At 46.3% G+C, this 21,349-nt stretch overlaps 6 protein-coding genes and 53 non-coding genes across 59 annotated transcripts, besides 14 other annotated features; all 59 read left to right on the top strand.

Annotated features, from left to right (window-relative positions):
* Window positions 1–21: part of a sequence feature (AT_rich) that runs on past the window's edge.
* Window positions 22–96: 75 nt separating this feature from the next.
* Tb09.211.2110 (elongation factor 1-alpha, putative) lies at window positions 97–1,953 on the top strand (the record flags this gene model as incomplete). Its single annotated transcript, XM_822261.1, has 1 exon — window positions 97–1,953. One exon carries the CDS (start codon window positions 97–99, stop codon window positions 1,951–1,953), a length of 1,857 nt encoding a protein of 618 aa, XP_827354.1.
* Window positions 600–638: a microsatellite.
* A 932-nt stretch (window positions 1,954–2,885) lies between the features above and the next one.
* Window positions 2,886–2,934: a microsatellite.
* Window positions 2,935–2,958: 24 nt separating this feature from the next.
* Window positions 2,959–4,425, top strand: Tb09.211.2100 (hypothetical protein, conserved; the record flags this gene model as incomplete). The annotated part of the gene is made up of 1 exon (XM_822260.1): window positions 2,959–4,425. One exon carries the CDS (start codon window positions 2,959–2,961, stop codon window positions 4,423–4,425), a length of 1,467 nt encoding a protein of 488 aa, XP_827353.1.
* A 193-nt stretch (window positions 4,426–4,618) lies between these two features.
* Window positions 4,619–4,639: a sequence feature (AT_rich).
* A 638-nt stretch (window positions 4,640–5,277) lies between these two features.
* On the top strand, window positions 5,278–6,258 carry Tb09.211.2090 (hypothetical protein, conserved; the record flags this gene model as incomplete). Its single annotated transcript, XM_822259.1, has 1 exon — window positions 5,278–6,258. The coding sequence occupies one exon, from the start codon at window positions 5,278–5,280 to the stop codon at window positions 6,256–6,258; it is 981 nt and encodes a 326-aa protein (XP_827352.1).
* A 306-nt stretch (window positions 6,259–6,564) lies between these two features.
* Window positions 6,565–6,600: a microsatellite.
* An 18-nt stretch (window positions 6,601–6,618) lies between these two features.
* On the top strand, window positions 6,619–8,448 carry Tb09.211.2080 (hypothetical protein, conserved; the record flags this gene model as incomplete). Its single annotated transcript, XM_822258.1, has 1 exon — window positions 6,619–8,448. The coding sequence occupies one exon, from the start codon at window positions 6,619–6,621 to the stop codon at window positions 8,446–8,448; it is 1,830 nt and encodes a 609-aa protein (XP_827351.1).
* Window positions 8,449–8,898: 450 nt separating this feature from the next.
* Window positions 8,899–8,926: a sequence feature (AT_rich).
* A 12-nt stretch (window positions 8,927–8,938) lies between these two features.
* Tb09.211.2070 (hypothetical protein, conserved) lies at window positions 8,939–9,466 on the top strand (the record flags this gene model as incomplete). Its single annotated transcript, XM_822257.1, has 1 exon — window positions 8,939–9,466. The coding sequence occupies one exon, from the start codon at window positions 8,939–8,941 to the stop codon at window positions 9,464–9,466; it is 528 nt and encodes a 175-aa protein (XP_827350.1).
* Window positions 9,467–9,773: 307 nt separating this feature from the next.
* Window positions 9,774–9,797: a microsatellite.
* A 329-nt stretch (window positions 9,798–10,126) lies between these two features.
* On the top strand, window positions 10,127–10,522 carry Tb09.211.2060 (hypothetical protein; the record flags this gene model as incomplete). The annotated part of the gene is made up of 1 exon (XM_822256.1): window positions 10,127–10,522. One exon carries the CDS (start codon window positions 10,127–10,129, stop codon window positions 10,520–10,522), a length of 396 nt encoding a protein of 131 aa, XP_827349.1.
* Window positions 10,523–11,096: 574 nt separating this feature from the next.
* Window positions 11,097–11,165, top strand: Tb09_snoRNA_0076. The gene has a single exon (XR_002989750.1). It is a non-coding gene; the product is annotated as an uncharacterized ncRNA (small nucleolar RNA).
* Window positions 11,166–11,271: 106 nt separating this feature from the next.
* Tb09_snoRNA_0075 lies at window positions 11,272–11,344 on the top strand. Its single transcript, XR_002989749.1, has one exon. It is a non-coding gene; the product is annotated as an uncharacterized ncRNA (small nucleolar RNA).
* A 33-nt stretch (window positions 11,345–11,377) lies between these two features.
* Tb09_snoRNA_0074 lies at window positions 11,378–11,468 on the top strand. Its single transcript, XR_002989748.1, has one exon. It is a non-coding gene; the product is annotated as an uncharacterized ncRNA (small nucleolar RNA).
* A 171-nt stretch (window positions 11,469–11,639) lies between these two features.
* On the top strand, window positions 11,640–11,740 carry Tb09_snoRNA_0073. The gene has a single exon (XR_002989747.1). It is a non-coding gene; the product is annotated as an uncharacterized ncRNA (small nucleolar RNA).
* A 150-nt stretch (window positions 11,741–11,890) lies between these two features.
* Tb09_snoRNA_0072 lies at window positions 11,891–11,977 on the top strand. The gene has a single exon (XR_002989746.1). It is a non-coding gene; the product is annotated as an uncharacterized ncRNA (small nucleolar RNA).
* Window position 11,978: 1 nt separating this feature from the next.
* Window positions 11,979–12,078: a microsatellite.
* Window positions 12,076–12,172, top strand: Tb09_snoRNA_0071. The gene has a single exon (XR_002989745.1). It is a non-coding gene; the product is annotated as an uncharacterized ncRNA (small nucleolar RNA).
* Window positions 12,173–12,352: 180 nt separating this feature from the next.
* Window positions 12,353–12,428, top strand: Tb09_snoRNA_0070. The gene has a single exon (XR_002989744.1). It is a non-coding gene; the product is annotated as an uncharacterized ncRNA (small nucleolar RNA).
* Window positions 12,429–12,532: 104 nt separating this feature from the next.
* Window positions 12,533–12,628, top strand: Tb09_snoRNA_0069. The gene has a single exon (XR_002989743.1). It is a non-coding gene; the product is annotated as an uncharacterized ncRNA (small nucleolar RNA).
* Window positions 12,629–12,655: 27 nt separating this feature from the next.
* On the top strand, window positions 12,656–12,734 carry Tb09_snoRNA_0068. Its single transcript, XR_002989742.1, has one exon. It is a non-coding gene; the product is annotated as an uncharacterized ncRNA (small nucleolar RNA).
* Window positions 12,735–12,826: 92 nt separating this feature from the next.
* Tb09_snoRNA_0067 lies at window positions 12,827–12,901 on the top strand. The gene has a single exon (XR_002989741.1). It is a non-coding gene; the product is annotated as an uncharacterized ncRNA (small nucleolar RNA).
* Window positions 12,902–13,007: 106 nt separating this feature from the next.
* Window positions 13,008–13,080, top strand: Tb09_snoRNA_0066. The gene has a single exon (XR_002989740.1). It is a non-coding gene; the product is annotated as an uncharacterized ncRNA (small nucleolar RNA).
* A 33-nt stretch (window positions 13,081–13,113) lies between these two features.
* On the top strand, window positions 13,114–13,204 carry Tb09_snoRNA_0065. Its single transcript, XR_002989739.1, has one exon. It is a non-coding gene; the product is annotated as an uncharacterized ncRNA (small nucleolar RNA).
* A 175-nt stretch (window positions 13,205–13,379) lies between these two features.
* On the top strand, window positions 13,380–13,480 carry Tb09_snoRNA_0064. The gene has a single exon (XR_002989738.1). It is a non-coding gene; the product is annotated as an uncharacterized ncRNA (small nucleolar RNA).
* Window positions 13,481–13,630: 150 nt separating this feature from the next.
* On the top strand, window positions 13,631–13,717 carry Tb09_snoRNA_0063. Its single transcript, XR_002989737.1, has one exon. It is a non-coding gene; the product is annotated as an uncharacterized ncRNA (small nucleolar RNA).
* Window positions 13,718–13,743: 26 nt separating this feature from the next.
* Window positions 13,744–13,816: a microsatellite.
* Window positions 13,814–13,910, top strand: Tb09_snoRNA_0062. Its single transcript, XR_002989736.1, has one exon. It is a non-coding gene; the product is annotated as an uncharacterized ncRNA (small nucleolar RNA).
* A 180-nt stretch (window positions 13,911–14,090) lies between these two features.
* Window positions 14,091–14,166, top strand: Tb09_snoRNA_0061. Its single transcript, XR_002989735.1, has one exon. It is a non-coding gene; the product is annotated as an uncharacterized ncRNA (small nucleolar RNA).
* Window positions 14,167–14,270: 104 nt separating this feature from the next.
* Window positions 14,271–14,366, top strand: Tb09_snoRNA_0060. Its single transcript, XR_002989734.1, has one exon. It is a non-coding gene; the product is annotated as an uncharacterized ncRNA (small nucleolar RNA).
* A 27-nt stretch (window positions 14,367–14,393) lies between these two features.
* Window positions 14,394–14,472, top strand: Tb09_snoRNA_0059. Its single transcript, XR_002989733.1, has one exon. It is a non-coding gene; the product is annotated as an uncharacterized ncRNA (small nucleolar RNA).
* Window positions 14,473–14,564: 92 nt separating this feature from the next.
* On the top strand, window positions 14,565–14,639 carry Tb09_snoRNA_0058. The gene has a single exon (XR_002989732.1). It is a non-coding gene; the product is annotated as an uncharacterized ncRNA (small nucleolar RNA).
* A 106-nt stretch (window positions 14,640–14,745) lies between these two features.
* Window positions 14,746–14,818, top strand: Tb09_snoRNA_0057. Its single transcript, XR_002989731.1, has one exon. It is a non-coding gene; the product is annotated as an uncharacterized ncRNA (small nucleolar RNA).
* Window positions 14,819–14,851: 33 nt separating this feature from the next.
* On the top strand, window positions 14,852–14,942 carry Tb09_snoRNA_0056. The gene has a single exon (XR_002989730.1). It is a non-coding gene; the product is annotated as an uncharacterized ncRNA (small nucleolar RNA).
* Window positions 14,943–15,117: 175 nt separating this feature from the next.
* On the top strand, window positions 15,118–15,218 carry Tb09_snoRNA_0055. Its single transcript, XR_002989729.1, has one exon. It is a non-coding gene; the product is annotated as an uncharacterized ncRNA (small nucleolar RNA).
* Window positions 15,219–15,368: 150 nt separating this feature from the next.
* Window positions 15,369–15,455, top strand: Tb09_snoRNA_0054. The gene has a single exon (XR_002989728.1). It is a non-coding gene; the product is annotated as an uncharacterized ncRNA (small nucleolar RNA).
* A 1-nt stretch (window position 15,456) lies between these two features.
* Window positions 15,457–15,556: a microsatellite.
* Window positions 15,554–15,650, top strand: Tb09_snoRNA_0053. The gene has a single exon (XR_002989727.1). It is a non-coding gene; the product is annotated as an uncharacterized ncRNA (small nucleolar RNA).
* Window positions 15,651–15,830: 180 nt separating this feature from the next.
* On the top strand, window positions 15,831–15,906 carry Tb09_snoRNA_0052. The gene has a single exon (XR_002989726.1). It is a non-coding gene; the product is annotated as an uncharacterized ncRNA (small nucleolar RNA).
* A 104-nt stretch (window positions 15,907–16,010) lies between these two features.
* On the top strand, window positions 16,011–16,106 carry Tb09_snoRNA_0051. The gene has a single exon (XR_002989725.1). It is a non-coding gene; the product is annotated as an uncharacterized ncRNA (small nucleolar RNA).
* Window positions 16,107–16,133: 27 nt separating this feature from the next.
* On the top strand, window positions 16,134–16,212 carry Tb09_snoRNA_0050. Its single transcript, XR_002989724.1, has one exon. It is a non-coding gene; the product is annotated as an uncharacterized ncRNA (small nucleolar RNA).
* Window positions 16,213–16,304: 92 nt separating this feature from the next.
* On the top strand, window positions 16,305–16,379 carry Tb09_snoRNA_0049. The gene has a single exon (XR_002989723.1). It is a non-coding gene; the product is annotated as an uncharacterized ncRNA (small nucleolar RNA).
* A 106-nt stretch (window positions 16,380–16,485) lies between these two features.
* Window positions 16,486–16,558, top strand: Tb09_snoRNA_0048. The gene has a single exon (XR_002989722.1). It is a non-coding gene; the product is annotated as an uncharacterized ncRNA (small nucleolar RNA).
* Window positions 16,559–16,591: 33 nt separating this feature from the next.
* On the top strand, window positions 16,592–16,682 carry Tb09_snoRNA_0047. The gene has a single exon (XR_002989721.1). It is a non-coding gene; the product is annotated as an uncharacterized ncRNA (small nucleolar RNA).
* A 175-nt stretch (window positions 16,683–16,857) lies between these two features.
* Tb09_snoRNA_0046 lies at window positions 16,858–16,958 on the top strand. Its single transcript, XR_002989720.1, has one exon. It is a non-coding gene; the product is annotated as an uncharacterized ncRNA (small nucleolar RNA).
* A 150-nt stretch (window positions 16,959–17,108) lies between these two features.
* Window positions 17,109–17,195, top strand: Tb09_snoRNA_0045. The gene has a single exon (XR_002989719.1). It is a non-coding gene; the product is annotated as an uncharacterized ncRNA (small nucleolar RNA).
* Window position 17,196: 1 nt separating this feature from the next.
* Window positions 17,197–17,296: a microsatellite.
* On the top strand, window positions 17,294–17,390 carry Tb09_snoRNA_0044. The gene has a single exon (XR_002989718.1). It is a non-coding gene; the product is annotated as an uncharacterized ncRNA (small nucleolar RNA).
* A 180-nt stretch (window positions 17,391–17,570) lies between these two features.
* Window positions 17,571–17,646, top strand: Tb09_snoRNA_0043. Its single transcript, XR_002989717.1, has one exon. It is a non-coding gene; the product is annotated as an uncharacterized ncRNA (small nucleolar RNA).
* A 104-nt stretch (window positions 17,647–17,750) lies between these two features.
* On the top strand, window positions 17,751–17,846 carry Tb09_snoRNA_0042. Its single transcript, XR_002989716.1, has one exon. It is a non-coding gene; the product is annotated as an uncharacterized ncRNA (small nucleolar RNA).
* Window positions 17,847–17,873: 27 nt separating this feature from the next.
* Window positions 17,874–17,952, top strand: Tb09_snoRNA_0041. The gene has a single exon (XR_002989715.1). It is a non-coding gene; the product is annotated as an uncharacterized ncRNA (small nucleolar RNA).
* A 92-nt stretch (window positions 17,953–18,044) lies between these two features.
* On the top strand, window positions 18,045–18,119 carry Tb09_snoRNA_0040. Its single transcript, XR_002989714.1, has one exon. It is a non-coding gene; the product is annotated as an uncharacterized ncRNA (small nucleolar RNA).
* Window positions 18,120–18,225: 106 nt separating this feature from the next.
* Window positions 18,226–18,298, top strand: Tb09_snoRNA_0039. Its single transcript, XR_002989713.1, has one exon. It is a non-coding gene; the product is annotated as an uncharacterized ncRNA (small nucleolar RNA).
* A 33-nt stretch (window positions 18,299–18,331) lies between these two features.
* On the top strand, window positions 18,332–18,422 carry Tb09_snoRNA_0038. Its single transcript, XR_002989712.1, has one exon. It is a non-coding gene; the product is annotated as an uncharacterized ncRNA (small nucleolar RNA).
* Window positions 18,423–18,597: 175 nt separating this feature from the next.
* Tb09_snoRNA_0037 lies at window positions 18,598–18,698 on the top strand. Its single transcript, XR_002989711.1, has one exon. It is a non-coding gene; the product is annotated as an uncharacterized ncRNA (small nucleolar RNA).
* A 150-nt stretch (window positions 18,699–18,848) lies between these two features.
* On the top strand, window positions 18,849–18,935 carry Tb09_snoRNA_0036. Its single transcript, XR_002989710.1, has one exon. It is a non-coding gene; the product is annotated as an uncharacterized ncRNA (small nucleolar RNA).
* Window position 18,936: 1 nt separating this feature from the next.
* Window positions 18,937–19,042: a microsatellite.
* Window positions 19,040–19,136, top strand: Tb09_snoRNA_0035. Its single transcript, XR_002989709.1, has one exon. It is a non-coding gene; the product is annotated as an uncharacterized ncRNA (small nucleolar RNA).
* A 180-nt stretch (window positions 19,137–19,316) lies between these two features.
* On the top strand, window positions 19,317–19,392 carry Tb09_snoRNA_0034. The gene has a single exon (XR_002989708.1). It is a non-coding gene; the product is annotated as an uncharacterized ncRNA (small nucleolar RNA).
* Window positions 19,393–19,496: 104 nt separating this feature from the next.
* On the top strand, window positions 19,497–19,592 carry Tb09_snoRNA_0033. Its single transcript, XR_002989707.1, has one exon. It is a non-coding gene; the product is annotated as an uncharacterized ncRNA (small nucleolar RNA).
* A 27-nt stretch (window positions 19,593–19,619) lies between these two features.
* On the top strand, window positions 19,620–19,698 carry Tb09_snoRNA_0032. The gene has a single exon (XR_002989706.1). It is a non-coding gene; the product is annotated as an uncharacterized ncRNA (small nucleolar RNA).
* Window positions 19,699–19,790: 92 nt separating this feature from the next.
* Window positions 19,791–19,865, top strand: Tb09_snoRNA_0031. Its single transcript, XR_002989705.1, has one exon. It is a non-coding gene; the product is annotated as an uncharacterized ncRNA (small nucleolar RNA).
* Window positions 19,866–19,971: 106 nt separating this feature from the next.
* Tb09_snoRNA_0030 lies at window positions 19,972–20,044 on the top strand. Its single transcript, XR_002989704.1, has one exon. It is a non-coding gene; the product is annotated as an uncharacterized ncRNA (small nucleolar RNA).
* A 33-nt stretch (window positions 20,045–20,077) lies between these two features.
* Window positions 20,078–20,168, top strand: Tb09_snoRNA_0029. Its single transcript, XR_002989703.1, has one exon. It is a non-coding gene; the product is annotated as an uncharacterized ncRNA (small nucleolar RNA).
* A 175-nt stretch (window positions 20,169–20,343) lies between these two features.
* Window positions 20,344–20,444, top strand: Tb09_snoRNA_0028. Its single transcript, XR_002989702.1, has one exon. It is a non-coding gene; the product is annotated as an uncharacterized ncRNA (small nucleolar RNA).
* A 150-nt stretch (window positions 20,445–20,594) lies between these two features.
* Window positions 20,595–20,681, top strand: Tb09_snoRNA_0027. The gene has a single exon (XR_002989701.1). It is a non-coding gene; the product is annotated as an uncharacterized ncRNA (small nucleolar RNA).
* Window positions 20,682–20,707: 26 nt separating this feature from the next.
* Window positions 20,708–20,784: a microsatellite.
* Tb09_snoRNA_0026 lies at window positions 20,782–20,878 on the top strand. Its single transcript, XR_002989700.1, has one exon. It is a non-coding gene; the product is annotated as an uncharacterized ncRNA (small nucleolar RNA).
* A 48-nt stretch (window positions 20,879–20,926) lies between these two features.
* Window positions 20,927–20,965: a microsatellite.
* A 103-nt stretch (window positions 20,966–21,068) lies between these two features.
* Tb09_snoRNA_0025 lies at window positions 21,069–21,144 on the top strand. The gene has a single exon (XR_002989699.1). It is a non-coding gene; the product is annotated as an uncharacterized ncRNA (small nucleolar RNA).
* A 104-nt stretch (window positions 21,145–21,248) lies between these two features.
* Window positions 21,249–21,344, top strand: Tb09_snoRNA_0024. The gene has a single exon (XR_002989698.1). It is a non-coding gene; the product is annotated as an uncharacterized ncRNA (small nucleolar RNA).
* Window positions 21,345–21,349: the final 5 nt, after the last annotated feature.

The following is a 21,349-nucleotide window of genomic DNA, read 5'->3' as shown; positions in this document are numbered from 1 at the left end:
TATATATATATATATAATTTACGCAACAAAATTAGTTGATTTGCGGTACTGTCGGTAGAGGGAGGGGAAGTACAGCAGCGTAGGAAGTGGAATAATATGAATCGCCACAGGAAGTTTTACAATGAACTGGATGACTACATGGATGACGACTACTACGAAGAAGAAGATTACTACTATGAGGAGGGGGAGGGTTATTATGGAGGTGAGGAAGCGCAGCAACCCGCTGGTGTCAGCAGAACGGATAATTTGGAGGGTCAAAAACCAGAGGAGTCGGATATTCACCGTTTAGATAAGCAAGACGTTGATTATGAGTTGCTCCAAACGCTTTTACCGGGCTTCTATGAGCAGTTGTTGACAACTAACGGTACGTGCAGGTGTGATACGCCGCGTGCCGTCGAGGCGTTGCGCGCGTGTAATTACGACGTGTGCCAGGCAGTAAGTGCAGTGACTTCAACTGTTGTGCGCCCTGCCGTATCAACTCCAATTCCTGGTAAAGGTCGGTCGCTAAAGGTGGGATCAACTGCAAAGCGAGAAACCAGTATGACGGCTTCCACCAAGGAACAGATCGGAGCAGCAGTTGATTTTTCCCCCTCCTCAGCGCAGCTGCAGCAACAACGGCAGCAGCAGCAACAACAACATAAAGGTAAGAAGGACATGGTCAAGGAAATAGCTCCTGACCCAAGCAAACTGGATTGCACATTTATCGTCGCTGGTCATGTTGATGCAGGCAAGAGCACAACCATCGGGCATTTGTTGTTGATGCTGGGGAAGGTCACACAGTCAGAGGTGGACCGTAACGAGAAGAACGCTCGCCAAATGAAGAAGGAGTCGTTTAAATTTGCCTGGTTACTCGATCAATCGGAGGAGGAACGTCGACGTGGCGTAACAATCGACGCGGGGTCGTACTGCTTTGAGACGGAGCATCGTCGCATCCACGTTCTAGATGCGCCCGGTCACAAGGATTATGTCCTTAATATGATGAGCAGTGCAGCACAGGCTGATGCAGCACTTCTCGTTGTGACTGCAGGCACCTCCGAGTTTGAGGTGGGACTTGCTCATGGGACGAAAGAGCATCTTGTGATACTGAAGATGCTGGGCGTGGGGCACATAGTTGTAGCTGTGAACAAAATGGATTCGGTTGGTTACAGCCAAGAGCGCTATGATTTCGTTGTTCGCGAGCTCAAATACCTGTTGAAGCAGGTTCACTTCAAGGAAGATGCGGTCGCTGGCTTCTGCCCAGTTAGTGGTATTCAGGGAACAAACATCAACGTCGTTGATGTGGGGCTGACACCTTGGTATAAAGGGCCGTCGTTGGTGGTGCTGCTTGATCAATGTCCGCTAGAAAGTAGGATGATGGGCACTCTGCTACGACTGAGTGTGCAGGACGTACAAGATTCGAGGATCTTTTGCAAGGTGGAATGCGGAAATGTGCAGAAAGGGGAGAAGTTGCTGTTCGTTCCGGCAGATGTGAAGGTGCAAGTTCGATCCATAGAAAAACCTACAATGGGTGGGCTCGTCCCCGCCGCTTTTGCGGGCGACACAATTGTGATTGACACCGCCTCTTCTCTTGTGGGTCTTGGACCGGGATGTGTGGGATGCAAAGCCGGTAGTGGTGACGCAACACGCTGCTCAACAGATTTCAAGGCGCGCATACAAACATACACCACACTACAGAAGTCCATCTTGCCCGGTGCCCGTTTTACGATGGTGTGCCACGCATTAACGGTGCAACTCCAAGTTCTGGTCCTTGTTTCCAAAATGGACCGCTGTGGAAACTGGTCATCTGGCATGGTGAAGTGCATTCCCAAGTCAACACAGGCGATTATCGTATTTAGGGCCGAGCGGAAGGTTGCTTTGGAACCCGCGGAAGTGTGTCGTTCTTTGGGTCGTTTCGTGCTGCAGCAGGATGGTGAAACTGTGGCTGGTGGACTGGTGGAGTCGATCATGCTTTGAGCCGACCACCACGTTGGCAGAGATTGCGCTTGGGAAATCCCTTTGCAACCGTCGTCCACGTTAACTCCGCTAGGGATGCAGAGGCAAGGGGTTAGACGAGGTGCAGCAGTGCATAATATATAATTGTGTGCGTCTGTTTGTGCGGGGTAGCGGTGTCTCCGGGCGGTCGGGACCTATTTGTGCGCCTGCCTGCAGTCACCCTGCTTGACATCGCGCAGATGGCGTACTGTTCTGTTGTTAGTATATTGCGAGGGGACTATATTGCCACTAAGGCCACCTCCATTTACAGCGGTTAATACCACGGACTTTCTAATTTGAGGTCCCTTTTTTTTTTTTTTAAAAGAATTACTTATTTTTGCCTGATCCATCACCTCACTCACCGTCCCCTGTTGTTGCGTTTCTTGATTCATGCTTATAATCTCTTTTCCTTCCATTTTTGCACTCTTTTTGTGATTTCATGCTGATTTTTCTTATATTCCTCATATACTTCACGCTCCCAATGCGTTTTTCGCACGCTTTTCAATATTATACTCTTGTAAGCGGGTGGGTCTAATTTTCTCTTTAACTTGTTTAGTAAAGGATTTCGACGGCGGTTGCCGGTTTGCCTGACTCGAGTGCTCTGCAGCACAAAAGGTAAATAAGAAAACATCTTTATACATTTAAATATTCGGTTATATATTGCATCCGTTCACTATTTTGCCACTCGTGCACTTACAGACTGCAAAGGGCGGTATTTGGTGACGAAGCAGAACCGTGGGAGGGGAGGGATATATTAAGTGAATTTGATCACTGGGTAAAACAAGGAGGAAACAGTAAGTAGAGAGGAAAATAGGGAGAGCAAAGTAAAGGCAAGGCAATTGGAACGTATTGGGATAACCCGTAAGCAGGGGTGGGAAGAAGGCGGGTTGTTCACAACACCATCAGCCAAACATTATATATATATATATATATCCAAAAATACATATATACATATACATTTATCTGGAAGGCTGACGACGTCAAGCAATGAACCTCTTTGGGCTTCGTTCCAATAGTGTTAACGGTAACACCGGGGCAGACTATGACCTTATGCCCGAGCCGATTGCTCACGCGGATTACATTCCCCTGCGCCTTAACCCCAAAGAGCGCAAGGTGCAGCGACTCATGCGGGGCATTGTCATGGCTTCCCATTACACGGATAAGGTTGACAACGAATCTACTCTGAAAGGTAACAAGAGGGACAGCGTTATCGTCAAGGAAGTTACGAGCGCACTCAGTGGTCTTATTGTTGGTTTGGATGTTGAGAAGGGAGGGGCCCTTTATAGAGACAAGGATTTCACACCGTTCGCAAGAGATATTCAGTCCGCCGTGGAAACATATCGTCGATACAAAATGATGAATCCAGATCTCATTAGAACAGACTACGTCAAGTTCTTGTATATGATTCAGGATGCAGTGCAGAACCAGAATGTGAAGGAGGCGCTGGGTTTCCCAGTTGCAGAGAGAATCATCACTGTCGGGCGTTACTGCAGTTACTTGGGTGTGGAGGATATGCTGCAGGACAAACGTCTGCCGCTGTGCATTACACCGGTACCTTTCATGAAAAAGAGAAGCAAACTCAACGAGGCGCTGCGCCGGAAGGATGTAACCGTCAGCTCTGTCGTAAAGGAATATAGTAGGAAATCCGGGAGATCGCAGGACGAGGTGGAGATAGCCATCCGGAGTCTCAATGACGCTAACCAGTTCGCAAATGAAAATGTAGAAAGCACCAATGAGTTACTGAATCTTTTGCTCCAGCACTTTTCACCGAACAATGTGACAGAAGCTACAGATTTGAATATTGTAGAAGGGGAAGGCGGAAGTCGGCTCACTCACAACCATAGACGTCAATATTTCTTTGTATTACAGAGCCTCTCTCTCTGGAAAAACATTTGCCGCCGCATGTTTTCATTGTGGACAATTGCGGAGGAAGACATGTTAAACCCAAATGAACCTTATGAGTTTCGCTCCACCGGCCAGGGTTATCAGCGCGTGCAAAAAGCGCCAAATCTGTACAATGCAATTCACGAAGTTGTGCAGGAAACGAAGAAAGAGCTAGGTGAATGGGTGGGCTCCGAGCGCATCCACTTGGGTGATGACCAGGTGCCGAATGCCTTTCACTTTATTGACAAATATGGTCAGGTGTCTCGAATAATTATACCCATCCTTCGAACTGTTAGTCATATAGACAAACTGGAGGAGAGCCCCGAGCACAAGGCGTACGTAAAAGAGATTTGGGGTAGCCCAACTGGAGCTAAACTGGCTATTCTTCGTGATTTCTTTCGACACGGTTTTGATGGCAGTGGAGGTGATAACATGGATGACGCAGGAAGCTGCGTTGATGGCCGATTAACAAGCGCGTGGAATTGGTGCAACAGCATCCGCTTCAAACCGTTCTACCCACTTTTTTTGTTGGCTGGCTTTAGCTCCTTCGACGGTGACCTCAGTCTATGAGGTATTAGTAAAGGGGAATTGTAGCGCACGGTATCTGTGTGCGGGTGGTTGTGGGTTGTCGGTAACTAATACCTCTTGCTGTTGGCCTTTTGTTTGTTGTTTTAATTCCTTTCAATGTGTATGTACGTGCCATTGATACCACCCTCCCGAAAGCAATAAATTAAAGGGAAGGGATTGTGAATTATGGAATGTCAAATATATATATATATATATAGAATGATTACGGGTTTACCCTTGCTTCGCTTCTTTCTTTGGTTTTATCGTTTGGTGCGGTTGTCAGACTCGTCATTTAAAAAGAGAACGAGAATGCAAACGGCGAACACCAGCTGATGGGGAGGTGAATCCGAAGCGAAAAAAAATACGGCAGCGGAAGTGTACCGAATGGTGTGCGTGTAAGGGGAGGAGAAGGGAAGTAGTCTCCAATGTTTGACAATTTGGGTTCTGGTGCCATGGTGGGACTGTTGGTTTTCCACACGACCCTACACAAGGTCTGGAGCGATGCTTCATGCAACACATTAGTGGCACTGTATCCCTCTCCACTCTCCCATTGTGACGAACATACACACCGAACGACGTAGAGGCCGCGGTAATGTCAGTTGACGCTTAACAGAGTTATTTTGGTATTTAAAATGTTTTATCTGCTTGTGGAAAGGCTGTTTAATTAAAGTCCTCCAAAAAGAACAGTAAGGTTCCATTTCCCCCTACCCCTGTTTCTCCTCTTCCCTTCTTGTTGGGCACATGGGATGGCAGCCAGTAAAGAAGAGCGTGTCGTTATTGAAGTACCTACACTCTCTCCTTTCTCCCTCGACACCTATTTTCCCCGCAACATCAGACCACTGAGTGTCGGGCGCGATGCCACCTAAGGTCCCCAACCTTAAGTTTAAGCCACGGCATATTGTCCGAGCTAAGGAAGAACCCGACGTATCGGAATCCCCCACAGCTTTAGACAACCTGAGTTTTGTGCAGCTGGAGCGCTTGCGACTTCAACAGGAGGCTGCACTTCAGCAGGAGCAGAAGGAACGAGAACAGCAACTGTATTCCGCACAACAACATGTCGCAAACGGTGTGTCCTCTGCACCCTCAGGAGCACTTCACAACGCAGGTGCTGCAACCCCCGGTGGCAGTGAGCGTTTGCGAGGATTCGGTCGTGTGGCCGTTGCAGCAGCTGCCGTCAGGGCACTCACGCGTGACTTCTCAAATTTGCCCCCCACGTCGGAGCACCTTCCGGAGAACACCATGTCTTCAGTACTTGAGATGGAGTCGGAGAACCCCGCAACAACCGTTTATCGTCCAACCCCACTGGACAGCAATGTTTCTGCAGAGCCGAAGCATGAGGCGGAGTTTTCTGTCGAGGGTGATGTGAAGGTGCCGGTGGCGGAGACGGGGAATGATGGCATTGCCTTCCTAAAAGGATATGAAAAGGAATTGAAGAGCAGCCGACAGGACAACTTGCGCTTCGATCGTGATGTTCTTCATGCTTCTGCCAATGCTCTTGACGTTGAGGCGGACGTTGGGCGCCGCAATGTGGGTGAACTTGTGTGGTTTCAGTTACCCCGATTCCAGGCGGACCCACCCTTTCGGCTCTCTAACCTTCCTCCTGGAAAGGTGGGAGAAATTAAAGTGTATAAAAGCGGGCGTATGATCATGGAGATTGGCGGTGTTTGTTACGATGTAGCAGTGGAGGGCTACTCAGCCGTAGGCACCGAGGCGTGTAATGTCGTGTCGGCCGTTACGCCAGCCCAACAGCCTACGGATATGGCGAGGTGCTACCAACTGGGACTACTTTCAAAGAAGCTTGTATGCACTCCCAGCATCAACGTCGACGCGCACTGAAGGGTCATGGTTTGTGCAGGACGAAAGCGTGCCGGCAGTTGCGTGGGTGTACGGTTGCCGTTATGTAACATCAGCTGCTGGTGGGTGGTGTGTCACACGACGGTAGGCGTCTGTTGGGATGTGAGACTTCGTAGCAGTGCGTGAGCGCTGGTGACGCTTGGTCGTGGAATAGGGAAAGTTACCCACGGCGGGTTTCCCAAACTGGTATTGCGCTTGTCTGTTTGTCCAAGTTCACACTGTTATTTCTCCGGTTCAGTTTTTATGTAGCTTTCCCCAAGTTGAGGACTGTGCGTTCCATCCAAACGAAATAATATGAACAATAATAATAATAATAATAATGATTGTTATTATTAGCGTTTTATGCCTTTCTTTTCCTTGGATAGACTGTTCATAGTCATGCGTCGGGAGCAGTTAGGTAGGAATCATGCCGAAAAGAATCAACAGAAAGAGTTCTGGATCTTTGCCTTTCGTGACCGTTTAGCAGGTTTGCAGGCGTTCTCAAATTGCGTTGAGGTTGCCGACATCTATGGTAACGGTGACAATAAGCTGATTGTGGCGGACGCCTCCAAAACTTTGAAGATATATGACGGTACATCTCTTTCGGAAGAGATTCGGCTCTCAGCGGTTCCCTCTGCGATTACTGTGGTTTTTGCTGAAGCTGGTGATGATCAACACCTTCCTGTCATTGCAGTTTCCTGCGGACCAGACGTTTTCATGTACCGTAAGATGAAGCCGCTGTACCGCTTTACCGTACCGTGTGTAGAACTGGATGAGGTCGATGTTTCCGTGTGGGAGCAACTTCGCAATGGTAATATTTCTGCAGCAGAAGCGTGCACGAGGTTGAAGGAGCGGCGGATGGCGGGCGTGAAGCTGTCAACACGGTCAGCGGATCTCTTAGCACTGCAGGGGACGGAGGAGCGGGAACGTTTTGTGCAATACCATAAGACTAAGCCCCTTAGTGAGCAGGATGTAGTGACGTGCATAAGTTCCCTTTCGTTAGACCGTGTAGAGGATGGTGGCCGTAGCTGCCTTGTTATTGGTACAGAAACGCGTCATATATATGTACTGGCCGAGAAGTTTACGGGAGTTCATCACCGGGTGCGACTACCCGGTGTTCCAACGTGCATCGTGTCCCTTGGCTCGTTTCGTGTTGACTACCGCATCGTTGTGGCCTGCCGCGATGGTTGTGTGTACACAGTGAAAAATGGTGAATTAGCGGATTATTCTATTCATTCTGATGGTGCTATCGTGCAAATTGCACTCTGTGAAAATCTCGTGGCAGTTGCGACAACACAAAACACGCTCTCGTATTATAAACTTAAGGGGAAGTGTGAGATGCGTGTCTTCCTTCCCTCTCCGATAACAGGCATCGCTACACTACTTGATTCTGCGTCAGGCAAAGCTCGCGGGGTCATTGTGGCGTTAAAGAGTGGTATGGTTCGGGTATACGTGGGTAAAACGTTGTTGCATGAGGCTCAAGTGTACGGAAGGGTAACAGCCATGAAGTTTGGACGATACGGGCGCGAAGATGCCGCACTTATACTTGTTATGCAAAACGGCACCCTTGTGGTGGAGATGTTACATAGAAACGCGTCCTTCGAATGCAAGCGAAATCAGGATTCTGGACCACCGGGAGAACAGGACGTTCCTATTCCTGTCCCCCCCCTTACAAATGTTTTTGTGGCACAAGCAGAGAGGGAACGTGCCTACAGCATTGACATGCACCGCTTGTTCCAGCGTGATTTAACTATGTTACGCCTAACAACAGCGAAGGCATATCTCTCTCTACTTTCAGATACTCACAAACCGGCGGTATCACCGAAGAAAACTGCCGCCCCTGCAGTACCCATGCTTGGCAATTCTGTTCGTATGATCACATCCGTTCAAGGCCTTGGCCCGGTATTTAGGATTAGGGCAAAGATTCAAAACATTAGCAAGGGGGTATTACGAGACTTGTCCCTTGTAGTAAGTTGTTCATGTACTACTTACAAAATATCAAACTCAATTTTGTGTGTGCCATTCCTTCTGCCATCCACAGTTTCAACATGTGAGGTGCTTGTGGAACGCCTTGATGACAACGCGATTGACGAGGGTATTTGCCTCTCTGTCACTTCTTCACACAGCCTCTCAACGCTCGCAGCGGTGGATGTGAGGTTGCCTGACGCTGGATTCATAGAAGACAATTCATAGAGGTGGACAACTGATCGAACGTTTACCACCTGCTCGACGAAAAAGAAAAGCTGCAGTTTGTAGTGCCGTTTCGTGGGGTAGTGTGTTGTTGCTTCGGAAAAAAAAAAGAAAGTGATTCCGTTGGTTGAAACTATTATCATATTGTGCATATCCTCCTCTCCGCACTTGCTTGCTAAATCCTTGTTGCGTTTACCGTGTCAGCCAATCATGTGGTGATTTTTGTTTCATGCCCCTGGAAGGAAAGAAAGGGTATGGAGCTCTAGCTCGAGCGGATGTAGAGTATTAATTTCGTTATTATTTTGTTATTTCCCCCACCTCTTTGTGTTATTATGAGATTGTGGTATCAAACTTCCCCTCTAGTTCTCAAGTTTTTTAATCATTAGCAACCACTGCTTCTGTTACAATTTACATCTCCCCACTTTTTCCTTCTTTTCCGTCACATTTTTTTCCTAAATTTTGAAATAATAATAATAATAATGTCAGAGGGGAAATGAGCGGAGCTGACGATGAGAGGCCGCAGCCTCAGGGAGGTGCTGACACGTTACGGACTCTTCAGGAAGAGGAGCATCGGGAACGTGAGTATATTAGAAAAGAGCTCTACAGTTCTCTATTAAACGGTGATAACGCCGAAAGTGGCGATGAGCCGTCAACAAAGGAGACTCTGCGCATGTCCAAGGAGGCACGTGAGGAACTTAATAGGGCTGCATTTCGTCCATTGAAGGATAAGGCAGCGGGTTTCCGTCTATTTGCACAAAATATGAGAATGCCGCATAACCAACGGGTTGCGTCTGTCTTTCTCTTGTTTTCGGTGCTCATGCTAACTGTTCCTATTTTAATCCTCCTCATCGGCATGCATATTGTTGCTCCCTTTGCGGATGTTGATCCGGGAACCTGCGGCGGTTTGATGGCGGTATTTTCTACTATAGTGATAATGACGGTATACGTTGTTTACTCTTTAAGGGAAGCGCCTCTTGCTAGTGAAGCCGAAGCTATTAATCCCGACAAGAAGCAGGACTGATTGCGACGCGGCAAAAGACTTTTATTGGAGGAAGGTGCGGAGTGTTGATTCTCATTGCACGATCAATGTCTCGTGTTTTTGTGCCTTCTCCCGTTTTTTTTTTCTCTCCTCCTCCTCGCTTTTTTATCGCCTTCGGTAACAATTCGCTCGTTTAGGCATCTGAATTTTCTCCACGTGCGATACCGTGTTTGGTTGTTCTCGTGTCTGAGCGCAGTTATGCTGCATTTGCTCCATTGCGCGTGCTCGCCGCTGTTGGGTTTGTGCCCTCTTTTTCTCTTCATTGGAGGTTAGACAGTGTCACTCAGTCATATATATATATATATATATATATTGTCTATTTTTGGACCAGAGTTTTGGCGCGTAAGTAAAGCTGCTGTTGTTGTTGCATCATTTTCCACCCGATTCCGCTGTACTTCTCACTTGCTCTCAACCGTGTCTTTTACATAGTGTTTCCATCAATTTTTTTTTATCGTAAGCGAAGGATAAACCACATTGAATCTGAGGTTACTCGTGTTCATTTATTTGGCAGGTGTTTAGAGTGTAGGTAACAACAACAACAACAATAGTGTTGAGAAATACGTAGGGGGGAGGGCGAACCTATCGAGGACCAACGATAGAAATCTTTTTCAAAAAAAAACCCACTAGTGACTTAGCGTTGCCATGGAACAACAACAACAACAACCAGAGGAGAAGAAGGAAGGGGGGGAGTGGTATAAATACCTCATCACAATCGCCGTTTATATCGGTCTGACCGCTCTGTGGATAGTCGGTTGTTTGATTCATAAGAGGTCTGTCGCCCGTCGGCAAGCTGCGGGGGTGGCCCAAAGCGCTAAAGGCAGAACAGAATCTAATGACAATGGAAACACGTCCAACGAACACAAAAAGGAGGAAGCGGCAAATAATAACCCATCAAACAATCAGCAAACATCGCAATACCCAACTTATGACTTTTCCAGCAACCAAAACAGGGAATATGGGACAGACGCATACTATTCAAACAGTTACGACACAAACAACAACGCATCAAACGAAAACAGAAGAGATTACAGGATGTGAAAACGTTACTACCAACTACATCAAGAGAGTGATAATCAAACGGCAGCGAGAACAGCTGCGATATGATGCAACAGCGAAAATAAAAAACAAGTGGTAATGGCATCAAACAAGTAAACAACACCATTCAGCTGATTTTTTCCTTTTTGTTAAACCACATCACTGACCCTGCCAAAGTAATATCGGAAGCGGACACAAAATCGATACTCAATTGCTAAACAATGCAAGAAACGTAAAAAAAAAAGTAATGAAAAAGGGCACATCGATGCTTCAACTATAGCGAAGCTACGTGCAGTTATCACAAAATAATGGTTACCCTACTCATTTACTTTTGAGTTTCAACTTATTAACAATATATCATGCGAAAAAAAAAAAAACAGTTGGTTCCACCAAAATTATCAAGCCACTTGGTGAAAAAAAATAAAAAAGGAGAAATCATTCTATACACAAAAAACAATTGAACAAAAAATATAATCAGCAATATGACCTATCATAGGTAAAGAACCTGCAACAACTCAGCCTTCTTCCAAAAAATTTGAATAAACTTTCAAAAACTATATTACGAAAAAAAATGCGACACATTGGAGTTGTGTCTTGGGCTAACATTTCTGTGTCCTTGTTTGCACACTCACGTGGTCCGAGAATTATAACGGAGGTTATTGGTTAGTGCACACTCTTCTCTTGTTTGATATTGTTACCTTCTCCTTCCTCTGTTTTCTCCCTTCAGTGTTTTTATGGACAACAAAAATGAAAAAGGGGCTTTAGCCATGGAGCGGCCGTTTTGTGATTGCATGCCGTAGGCCATCTTGGTGCGCTCCGAGAGTTGCTTTGCGGTACACCTAACCTGTCGTAAACGCGCTACTTGATGACATCAATGGACTGGAGTCTCTGAGTGTATTTGAATGACAATAACCCATTTAAAGAATATTCTTCTTTCCCCGGCTGATGGTGTTTGGTTTCGTCGTGGCACGTTATCATACCATGTGTGTGGTTGCTGTCACCCCCCCTCCCTTTTTCCTTGTTTTACATTTGAAACCACCCTTATTGCTTGGCTTTCGCCCTTTCTCTTTGCCAGATTCTGCATTGTCTCTTTGGTCACTGCGGATACACCTTGTACTTTGCCCATGACGATAAACCACTTACGACGGTCTTATGACACACACCCGAACATGGATTGAGCACGAGTGTTACGATAGTTTCTGGGGCGCCGCACAACATTCCAGCCGCGTGCGTCCTGCGTCCGAGGCGTACGGTAACTTTCTCACCTTTTCCCCATTACACCAACATTACCCCACACACATATGTACATGCCGCCCTCCTTCTTATTCCTGCTCTGAACTGTTTGGTGGTGTTGCTCTTACCTTGTTTTGTGTCAATGATGAGTCTGTCAAATCCGTGTTTCAGCTGAATTTATTTGATGCTGACATCAGTTAATTTTGTCTGTTTGACTTCTGAGTAAGTGTTTGGGTGTGCGGAGGTTTGTCGTGTATGTATATATATATATATATATGTGAGTGTGTGTGTGTGTGTGTGTGCTTGTATGTTTGTGTATGTGTGTGGCCGATGATGGAAACTAGTTGAGCGTCCAAACATGTTCCGACGTCATATTCATGAGGGATCTATACAACACAAATCACCTTTCGGGTCTGATGGCTATCGTGTCCTTCAGGTACTCAACCTCGGGCACTTGGGCGCGACTCCATACACATACACATATATACACATATACACGCAAGCACACACGAGGATACATTACCGCAGTGAGTTTGGAATGGCTAATGTGGGCGGCAGTATAATGTTGTGAGTGGCGGGGTAGTCGAGAGGGAATGTAGTGGGTGACGATGTACAATATGTTCAAATTGCACCGAGAACCTGTGAGGACACCATAACACAGACCTGCACTGAACCTTACTTCCGTGATTCCCTGTTTACTTCCCCCTTCTCTTATTGTATTACCTATTTCATGCACATTTTCCCCTCTGTTAAGTGTTTATCCCCCATCCGTCGTTCCCCGCCACTGATGAAAGAGCTTCCGATACCGCGTAGGCGGAACGGAAACACACTATGTCGATGCAACTGTGAACTCTATCTTTCGCTCCGAGCTGACGTGTGGGGTTAGCAGTTCGGCGAGTAGGTGCGTGTGATGAATACCTAATATAACAAATTAACAGCAACATCTGAACAGAACCCGTGACGCTAATATTGTTTCTGACGCGCCGAGTTTTTTTCACTTGACGTCAGGTGTATAATTATGATTATGGTTATTATTATAATTACAATTATGTGTTGGGGCAGTAACCGTAGGGGAAGGCCCACATTGGAGTTGTGTCTTGGGCTAACATTTCTGTGTCCTTGTTTGCACACTCACGTGGTCCGAGAATTATAACGGAGGTTATTGGTTAGTGCACACTCTTCTCTTGTTTGATATTGTTACCTTCTCCTTCCTCTGTTTTCTCCCTTCAGTGTTTTTATGGACAACAAAAATGAAAAAGGGGCTTTAGCCATGGAGCGGCCGTTTTGTGATTGCATGCCGTAGGCCATCTTGGTGCGCTCCGAGAGTTGCTTTGCGGTACACCTAACCTGTCGTAAACGCGCTACTTGATGACATCAATGGACTGGAGTCTCTGAGTGTATTTGAATGACAATAACCCATTTAAAGAATATTCTTCTTTCCCCGGCTGATGGTGTTTGGTTTCGTCGTGGCACGTTATCATACCATGTGTGTGGTTACTGTCACCCCCCTCCCCTCCCTTTTTCCTTGTTTTACATTTGAAACCACCCTTATTGCTTGGCTTTCGCCCTTTCTCTTTGCCAGATTCTGCATTGTCTCTTTGGTCACTGCGGATACACCTTGTACTTTGCCCATGACGATAAACCACTTACGACGGTCTTATGACACACACCCGAACATGGATTGAGCACGAGTGTTACGATAGTTTCTGGGGCGCCGCACAACATTCCAGCCGCGTGCGTCCTGCGTCCGAGGCGTACGGTAACTTTCTCACCTTTTCCCCATTACACCAACATTACCCCACACACATATGTACATGCCGCCCTCCTTCTTATTCCTGCTCTGAACTGTTTGGTGGTGTTGCTCTTACCTTGTTTTGTGTCAATGATGAGTCTGTCAAATCCGTGTTTCAGCTGAATTTATTTGATGCTGACATCAGTTAATTTTGTCTGTTTGACTTCTGAGTAAGTGTTTGGGTGTGCGGAGGTTTGTCGTGTATGTATATATATATATATATATGTGAGTGTGTGTATGTGTGTGTGCTTGTATGTTTGTGTATGTGTGTGGCCGATGATGGAAACTAGTTGAGCGTCCAAACATGTTCCGACGTCATATTCATGAGGGATCTATACAACACAAATCACCTTTCGGGTCTGATGGCTATCGTGTCCTTCAGGTACTCAACCTCGGGCACTTGGGCGCGACTCCATACACATACACATATATACACATATACACGCAAGCACACACGAGGATACATTACCGCAGTGAGTTTGGAATGGCTAATGTGGGCGGCAGTATAATGTTGTGAGTGGCGGGGTAGTCGAGAGGGAATGTAGTGGGTGACGATGTACAATATGTTCAAATTGCACCGAGAACCTGTGAGGACACCATAACACAGACCTGCACTGAACCTTACTTCCGTGATTCCCTGTTTACTTCCCCCTTCTCTTATTGTATTACCTATTCCATGCACATTTTCCCCTCTGTTAAGTGTTTATCCCCCATCCGTCGTTCCCCGCCACTGATGAAAGAGCTTCCGATACCGCGTAGGCGGAACGGAAACACACTATGTCGATGCAACTGTGAACTCTATCTTTCGCTCCGAGCTGACGTGTGGGGTTAGCAGTTCGGCGAGTAGGTGCGTGTGATGAATACCTAATATAACAAATTAACAGCAACATCTGAACAGAACCCGTGACGCTAATATTGTTTCTGACGCGCCGAGTTTTTTTCACTTGACGTCAGGTGTATAATTATGATTATGGTTATTATTATAATTACAATTATGTGTTGGGGCAGTAACCGTAGGGGAAGGCCCACATTGGAGTTGTGTCTTGGGCTAACATTTCTGTGTCCTTGTTTGCACACTCACGTGGTCCGAGAATTATAACGGAGGTTATTGGTTTGTGCACACTCTTCTCTTGTTTGATATTGTTACCTTCTCCTTCCTCTGTTTTCTCCCTTCAGTGTTTTTATGGACAACAAAAATGAAAAAGGGGCTTTAGCCATGGAGCGGCCGTTTTGTGATTGCATGCCGTAGGCCATCTTGGTGCGCTCCGAGAGTTGCTTTGCGGTACACCTAACCTGTCGTAAACGCGCTACTTGATGACATCAATGGACTGGAGTCTCTGAGTGTATTTGAATGACAATAACCCATTTAAAGAATATTCTTCTTTCCCCGGCTGATGGTGTTTGGTTTCGTCGTGGCACGTTATCATACCATGTGTGTGGTTACTGTCACCCCCCTCCCCTCCCTTTTTCCTTGTTTTACATTTGAAACCACCCTTATTGCTTGGCTTTCGCCCTTTCTCTTTGCCAGATTCTGCATTGTCTCTTTGGTCACTGCGGATACACCTTGTACTTTGCCCATGACGATAAACCACTTACGACGGTCTTATGACACACACCCGAACATGGATTGAGCACGAGTGTTACGATAGTTTCTGGGGCGCCGCACAACATTCCAGCCGCGTGCGTCCTGCGTCCGAGGCGTACGGTAACTTTCTCACCTTTTCCCCATTACACCAACATTACCCCACACACATATGTACATGCCGCCCTCCTTCTTATTCCTGCTCTGAACTGTTTGGTGGTGTTGCTCTTACCTTGTTTTGTGTCAATGATGAGTCTGTCAAATCCGTGTTTCAGCTGAATTTATTTGATGCTGACATCAGTTAATTTTGTCTGTTTGACTTCTGAGTAAGTGTTTGGGTGTGCGGAGGTTTGTCGTGTATGTATATATATATATATATATATGTGAGTGTGTGTGTGTGTGTGTGCTTGTATGTTTGTGTATGTGTGTGGCCGATGATGGAAACTAGTTGAGCGTCCAAACATGTTCCGACGTCATATTCATGAGGGATCTATACAACACAAATCACCTTTCGGGTCTGATGGCTATCGTGTCCTTCAGGTACTCAACCTCGGGCACTTGGGCGCGACTCCATACACATACACATATATACACATATACACGCAAGCACACACGAGGATACATTACCGCAGTGAGTTTGGAATGGCTAATGTGGGCGGCAGTATAATGTTGTGAGTGGCGGGGTAGTCGAGAGGGAATGTAGTGGGTGACGATGTACAATATGTTCAAATTGCACCGAGAACCTGTGAGGACACCATAACACAGACCTGCACTGAACCTTACTTCCGTGATTCCCTGTTTACTTCCCCCTTCTCTTATTGTATTACCTATTCCATGCACATTTTCCCCTCTGTTAAGTGTTTATCCCCCATCCATCGTTCCCCGCCACTGATGAAAGAGCTTCCGATACCGCGTAGGCGGAACGGAAACACACTATGTCGATGCAACTGTGAACTCTATCTTTCGCTCCGAGCTGACGTGTGGGGTTAGCAGTTCGGCGAGTAGGTGCGTGTGATGAATACCTAATATAACAAATTAACAGCAACATCTGAACAGAACCCGTGACGCTAATATTGTTTCTGACGCGCCGAGTTTTTTTCACTTGACGTCAGGTGTATAATTATGATTATGGTTATTATTATAATTACAATTATGTGTTGGGGCAGTAACCGTAGGGGAAGGCCCACATTGGAGTTGTGTCTTGGGCTAACATTTCTGTGTCCTTGTTTGCACACTCACGTGGTCCGAGAATTATAACGGAGGTTATTGGTTAGTGCACACTCTTCTCTTGTTTGATATTGTTACCTTCTCCTTCCTCTGTTTTCTCCCTTCAGTGTTTTTATGGACAACAAAAATGAAAAAGGGGCTTTAGCCATGGAGCGGCCGTTTTGTGATTGCATGCCGTAGGCCATCTTGGTGCGCTCCGAGAGTTGCTTTGCGGTACACCTAACCTGTCGTAAACGCGCTACTTGATGACATCAATGGACTGGAGTCTCTGAGTGTATTTGAATGACAATAACCCATTTAAAGAATATTCTTCTTTCCCCGGCTGATGGTGTTTGGTTTCGTCGTGGCACGTTATCATACCATGTGTGTGGTTACTGTCACCCCCCTCCCCTCCCTTTTTCCTTGTTTTACATTTGAAACCACCCTTATTGCTTGGCTTTCGCCCTTTCTCTTTGCCAGATTCTGCATTGTCTCTTTGGTCACTGCGGATACACCTTGTACTTTGCCCATGACGATAAACCACTTACGACGGTCTTATGACACACACCCGAACATGGATTGAGCACGAGTGTTACGATAGTTTCTGGGGCGCCGCACAACATTCCAGCCGCGTGCGTCCTGCGTCCGAGGCGTACGGTAACTTTCTCACCTTTTCCCCATTACACCAAGATTACCCCACACACATATGTACATGCCGCCCTCCTTCTTATTCCTGCTCTGAACTGTTTGGTGGTGTTGCTCTTACCTTGTTTTGTGTCAATGATGAGTCTGTCAAATCCGTGTTTCAGCTGAATTTATTTGATGCTGACATCAGTTAATTTTGTCTGTTTGACTTCTGAGTAAGTGTTTGGGTGTGCGGAGGTTTGTCGTGTATGTATATATATATATATATATGTGAGTGTGTGTGTGTGTGTGTGTGCTTGTATGTTTGTGTATGTGTGTGGCCGATGATGGAAACTAGTTGAGCGTCCAAACATGTTCCGACGTCATATTCATGAGGGATCTATACAACACAAATCACCTTTCGGGTCTGATGGCTATCGTGTCCTTCAGGTACTCAACCTCGGGCACTTGGGCGCGACTCCATACACATACACATATATACACATATACACGCAAGCACACACGAGGATACATTACCGCAGTGAGTTTGGAATGGCTAATGTGGGCGGCAGTATAATGTTGTGAGTGGCGGGGTAGTCGAGAGGGAATGTAGTGGGTGACGATGTACAATATGTTCAAATTGCACCGAGAACCTGTGAGGACACCATAACACAGACCTGCACTGAACCTTACTTCCGTGATTCCCTGTTTACTTCCCCCTTCTCTTATTGTATTACCTATTCCATGCACATTTTCCCCTCTGTTAAGTGTTTATCCCCCATCCGTCGTTCCCCGCCACTGATGAAAGAGCTTCCGATACCGCGTAGGCGGAACGGAAACACACTATGTCGATGCAACTGTGAACTCTATCTTTCGCTCCGAGCTGACGTGTGGGGTTAGCAGTTCGGCGAGTAGGTGCGTGTGATGAATACCTAATATAACAAATTAACAGCAACATCTGAACAGAACCCGTGACGCTAATATTGTTTCTGACGCGCCGAGTTTTTTTCACTTGACGTCAGGTGTATAATTATGATTATGGTTATTATTATAATTACAATTATGTGTTGGGGCAGTAACCGTAGGGGAAGGCCCACATCGGAGTTGTGTCTTGGGCTAACATTTCTGTGTCCTTGTTTGCACACTCACGTGGTCCGAGAATTATAACGGAGGTTATTGGTTAGTGCACACTCTTCTCTTGTTTGATATTGTTACCTTCTCCTTCCTCTGTTTTCTCCCTTCAGTGTTTTTATGGACAACAAAAATGAAAAAGGGGCTTTAGCCATGGAGCGGCCGTTTTGTGATTGCATGCCGTAGGCCATCTTGGTGCGCTCCGAGAGTTGCTTTGCGGTACACCTAACCTGTCGTAAACGCGCTACTTGATGACATCAATGGACTGGAGTCTCTGAGTGTATTTGAATGACAATAACCCATTTAAAGAATATTCTTCTTTCCCCGGCTGATGGTGTTTGGTTTCGTCGTGGCACGTTATCATACCATGTGTGTGGTTACTGTCACCCCCCTCCCCTCCCTTTTTCCTTGTTTTACATTTGAAACCACCCTTATTGCTTGGCTTTCGCCCTTTCTCTTTGCCAGATTCTGCATTGTCTCTTTGGTCACTGCGGATACACCTTGTACTTTGCCCATGACGATAAACCACTTACGACGGTCTTATGACACACACCCGAACATGGATTGAGCACGAGTGTTACGATAGTTTCTGGGGCGCCGCACAACATTCCAGCCGCGTGCGTCCTGCGTCCGAGGCGTACGGTAACTTTCTCACCTTTTCCCCATTACACCAAGATTACCCCACACACATATGTACATGCCGCCCTCCTTCTTATTCCTGCTCTGAACTGTTTGGTGGTGTTGCTCTTACCTTGTTTTGTGTCAATGATGAGTCTGTCAAATCCGTGTTTCAGCTGAATTTATTTGATGCTGACATCAGTTAATTTTGTCTGTTTGACTTCTGAGTAAGTGTTTGGGTGTGCGGAGGTTTGTCGTGTATATATATGTATATATATATATATATATGTGAGTGTGTGTGTGTGTGTGTGTGCTTGTATGTTTGTGTATGTGTGTGGCCGATGATGGAAACTAGTTGAGCGTCCAAACATGTTCCGACGTCATATTCATGAGGGATCTATACAACACAAATCACCTTTCGGGTCTGATGGCTATCGTGTCCTTCAGGTACTCAACCTCGGGCACTTGGGCGCGACTCCATACACATACACATATATACACATATACACGCAAGCACACACGAGGATACATTACCGCAGTGAGTTTGGAATGGCTAATGTGGGCGGCAGTATAATGTTGTGAGTGGCGGGGTAGTCGAGAGGGAATGTAGTGGGTGACGATGTACAATATGTTCAAATTGCACCGAGAACCTGTGAGGACACCATAACACAGACCTGCACTGAACCTTACTTCCGTGATTCCCTGTTTACTTCCCCCTTTTCTTATTGTATTACCTATTCCATGCACATTTTCCCCTCTGTTAAGTGTTTATCCCCCATCCGTCGTTCCCCGCCACTGATGAAAGAGCTTCCGATACCGCGTAGGCGGAACGGAAACACACTATGTCGATGCAACTGTGAACTCTATCTTTCGCTCCGAGCTGACGTGTGGGGTTAGCAGTTCGGCGAGTAGGTGCGTGTGATGAATACCTAATATAACAAATTAACAGCAACATCTGAACAGAACCCGTGACGCTAATATTGTTTCTGACGCGCCGAGTTTTTTTCACTTGACGTCAGGTGTATAATTATGATTATGGTTATTATTATAATTACAATTATGTGTTGGGGCAGTAACCGTAGGGGAAGGCCCACATTGGAGTTGTGTCTTGGGCTAACATTTCTGTGTCCTTGTTTGCACACTCACGTGGTCCGAGAATTATAACGGAGGTTATTGGTTAGTGCACACTCTTCTCTTGTTTGATATTGTTACCTTCTCCTTCCTCTGTTTTCTCCCTTCAGTGTTTTTATGGACAACAAAAATGAAAAAGGGGCTTTAGCCATGGAGCGGCCGTTTTGTGATTGCATGCCGTAGGCCATCTTGGTGCGCTCCGAGAGTTGCTTTGCGGTACACCTAACCTGTCGTAAACGCGCTACTTGATGACATCAATGGACTGGAGTCTCTGAGTGTATTTGAATGACAATAACCCATTTAAAGAATATTCTTCTTTCCCCGGCTGATGGTGTTTGGTTTCGTCGTGGCACGTTATCATACCATGTGTGTGGTTACTGTCACCCCCCTCCCCTCCCTTTTTCCTTGTTTTACATTTGAAACCACCCTTATTGCTTGGCTTTCGCCCTTTCTCTTTGCCAGATTCTGCATTGTCTCTTTGGTCACTGCGGATACACCTTGTACTTTGCCCATGACGATAAACCACTTACGACGGTCTTATGACACACACCCGAACATGGATTGAGCACGAGTGTTACGATAGTTTCTGGGGCGCCGCACAACATTCCAGCCGCGTGCGTCCTGCGTCCGAGGCGTACGGTAACTTTCTCACCTTTTCCCCATTACACCAAGATTACCCCACACACATATGTACATGCCGCCCTCCTTCTTATTCCTGCTCTGAACTGTTTGGTGGTGTTGCTCTTACCTTGTTTTGTGTCAATGATGAGTCTGTCAAATCCGTGTTTCAGCTGAATTTATTTGATGCTGACATCAGTTAATTTTGTCTGTTTGACTTCTGAGTAAGTGTTTGGGTGTGCGGAGGTTTGTCGTGTATGTATATATATATATATATATATATGTGAGTGTGTGTATGTGTGTGTGCTTGTATGTTTGTGTATGTGTGTGGCCGATGATGGAAACTAGTTGAGCGTCCAAACATGTTCCGACGTCATATTCATGAGGGATCTATACAACACAAATCACCTTTCGGGTCTGATGGCTATCGTGTCCTTCAGGTACTCAACCTCGGGCACTTGGGCGCGACTCCATACACATACACATATATACACATATATACACATATACACGCAAGCACACACGAGGATACATTACCGCAGTGAGTTTGGAATGGCTAATGTGGGCGGCAGTATAATGTTGTGAGTGGCGGGGTAGTCGAGAGGGAATGTAGTGGGTGACGATGTACAATATGTTCAAATTGCACCGAGAACCTGTGAGGACACCATAACACAGACCTGCACTGAACCTTACTTCCGTGATTCCCTGTTTACTTCCCCCTTCTCTTATTGTATTACCTATTCCATGCACATTTTCCCCTCTGTTAAGTGTTTATCCCCCATCCGTCGTTCCCCGCCACTGATGAAAGAGCTTCCGATACCGCGTAGGCGGAACGGAAACACACTATGTCGATGCAACTGTGAACTCTATCTTTCGCTCCGAGCTGACGTGTGGG

This window comes from Trypanosoma brucei, chromosome 9 (assembly GCF_000002445.2).
Source record: "Trypanosoma brucei brucei TREU927 chromosome 9, whole genome shotgun sequence".
Lineage (NCBI taxonomy): Eukaryota > Euglenozoa > Kinetoplastea > Trypanosomatida > Trypanosomatidae > Trypanosoma > Trypanosoma brucei.
The sequence above is the reverse complement of the archived record's forward strand: the minus strand, read 5'-3'. Positions and strand labels throughout refer to the sequence as shown.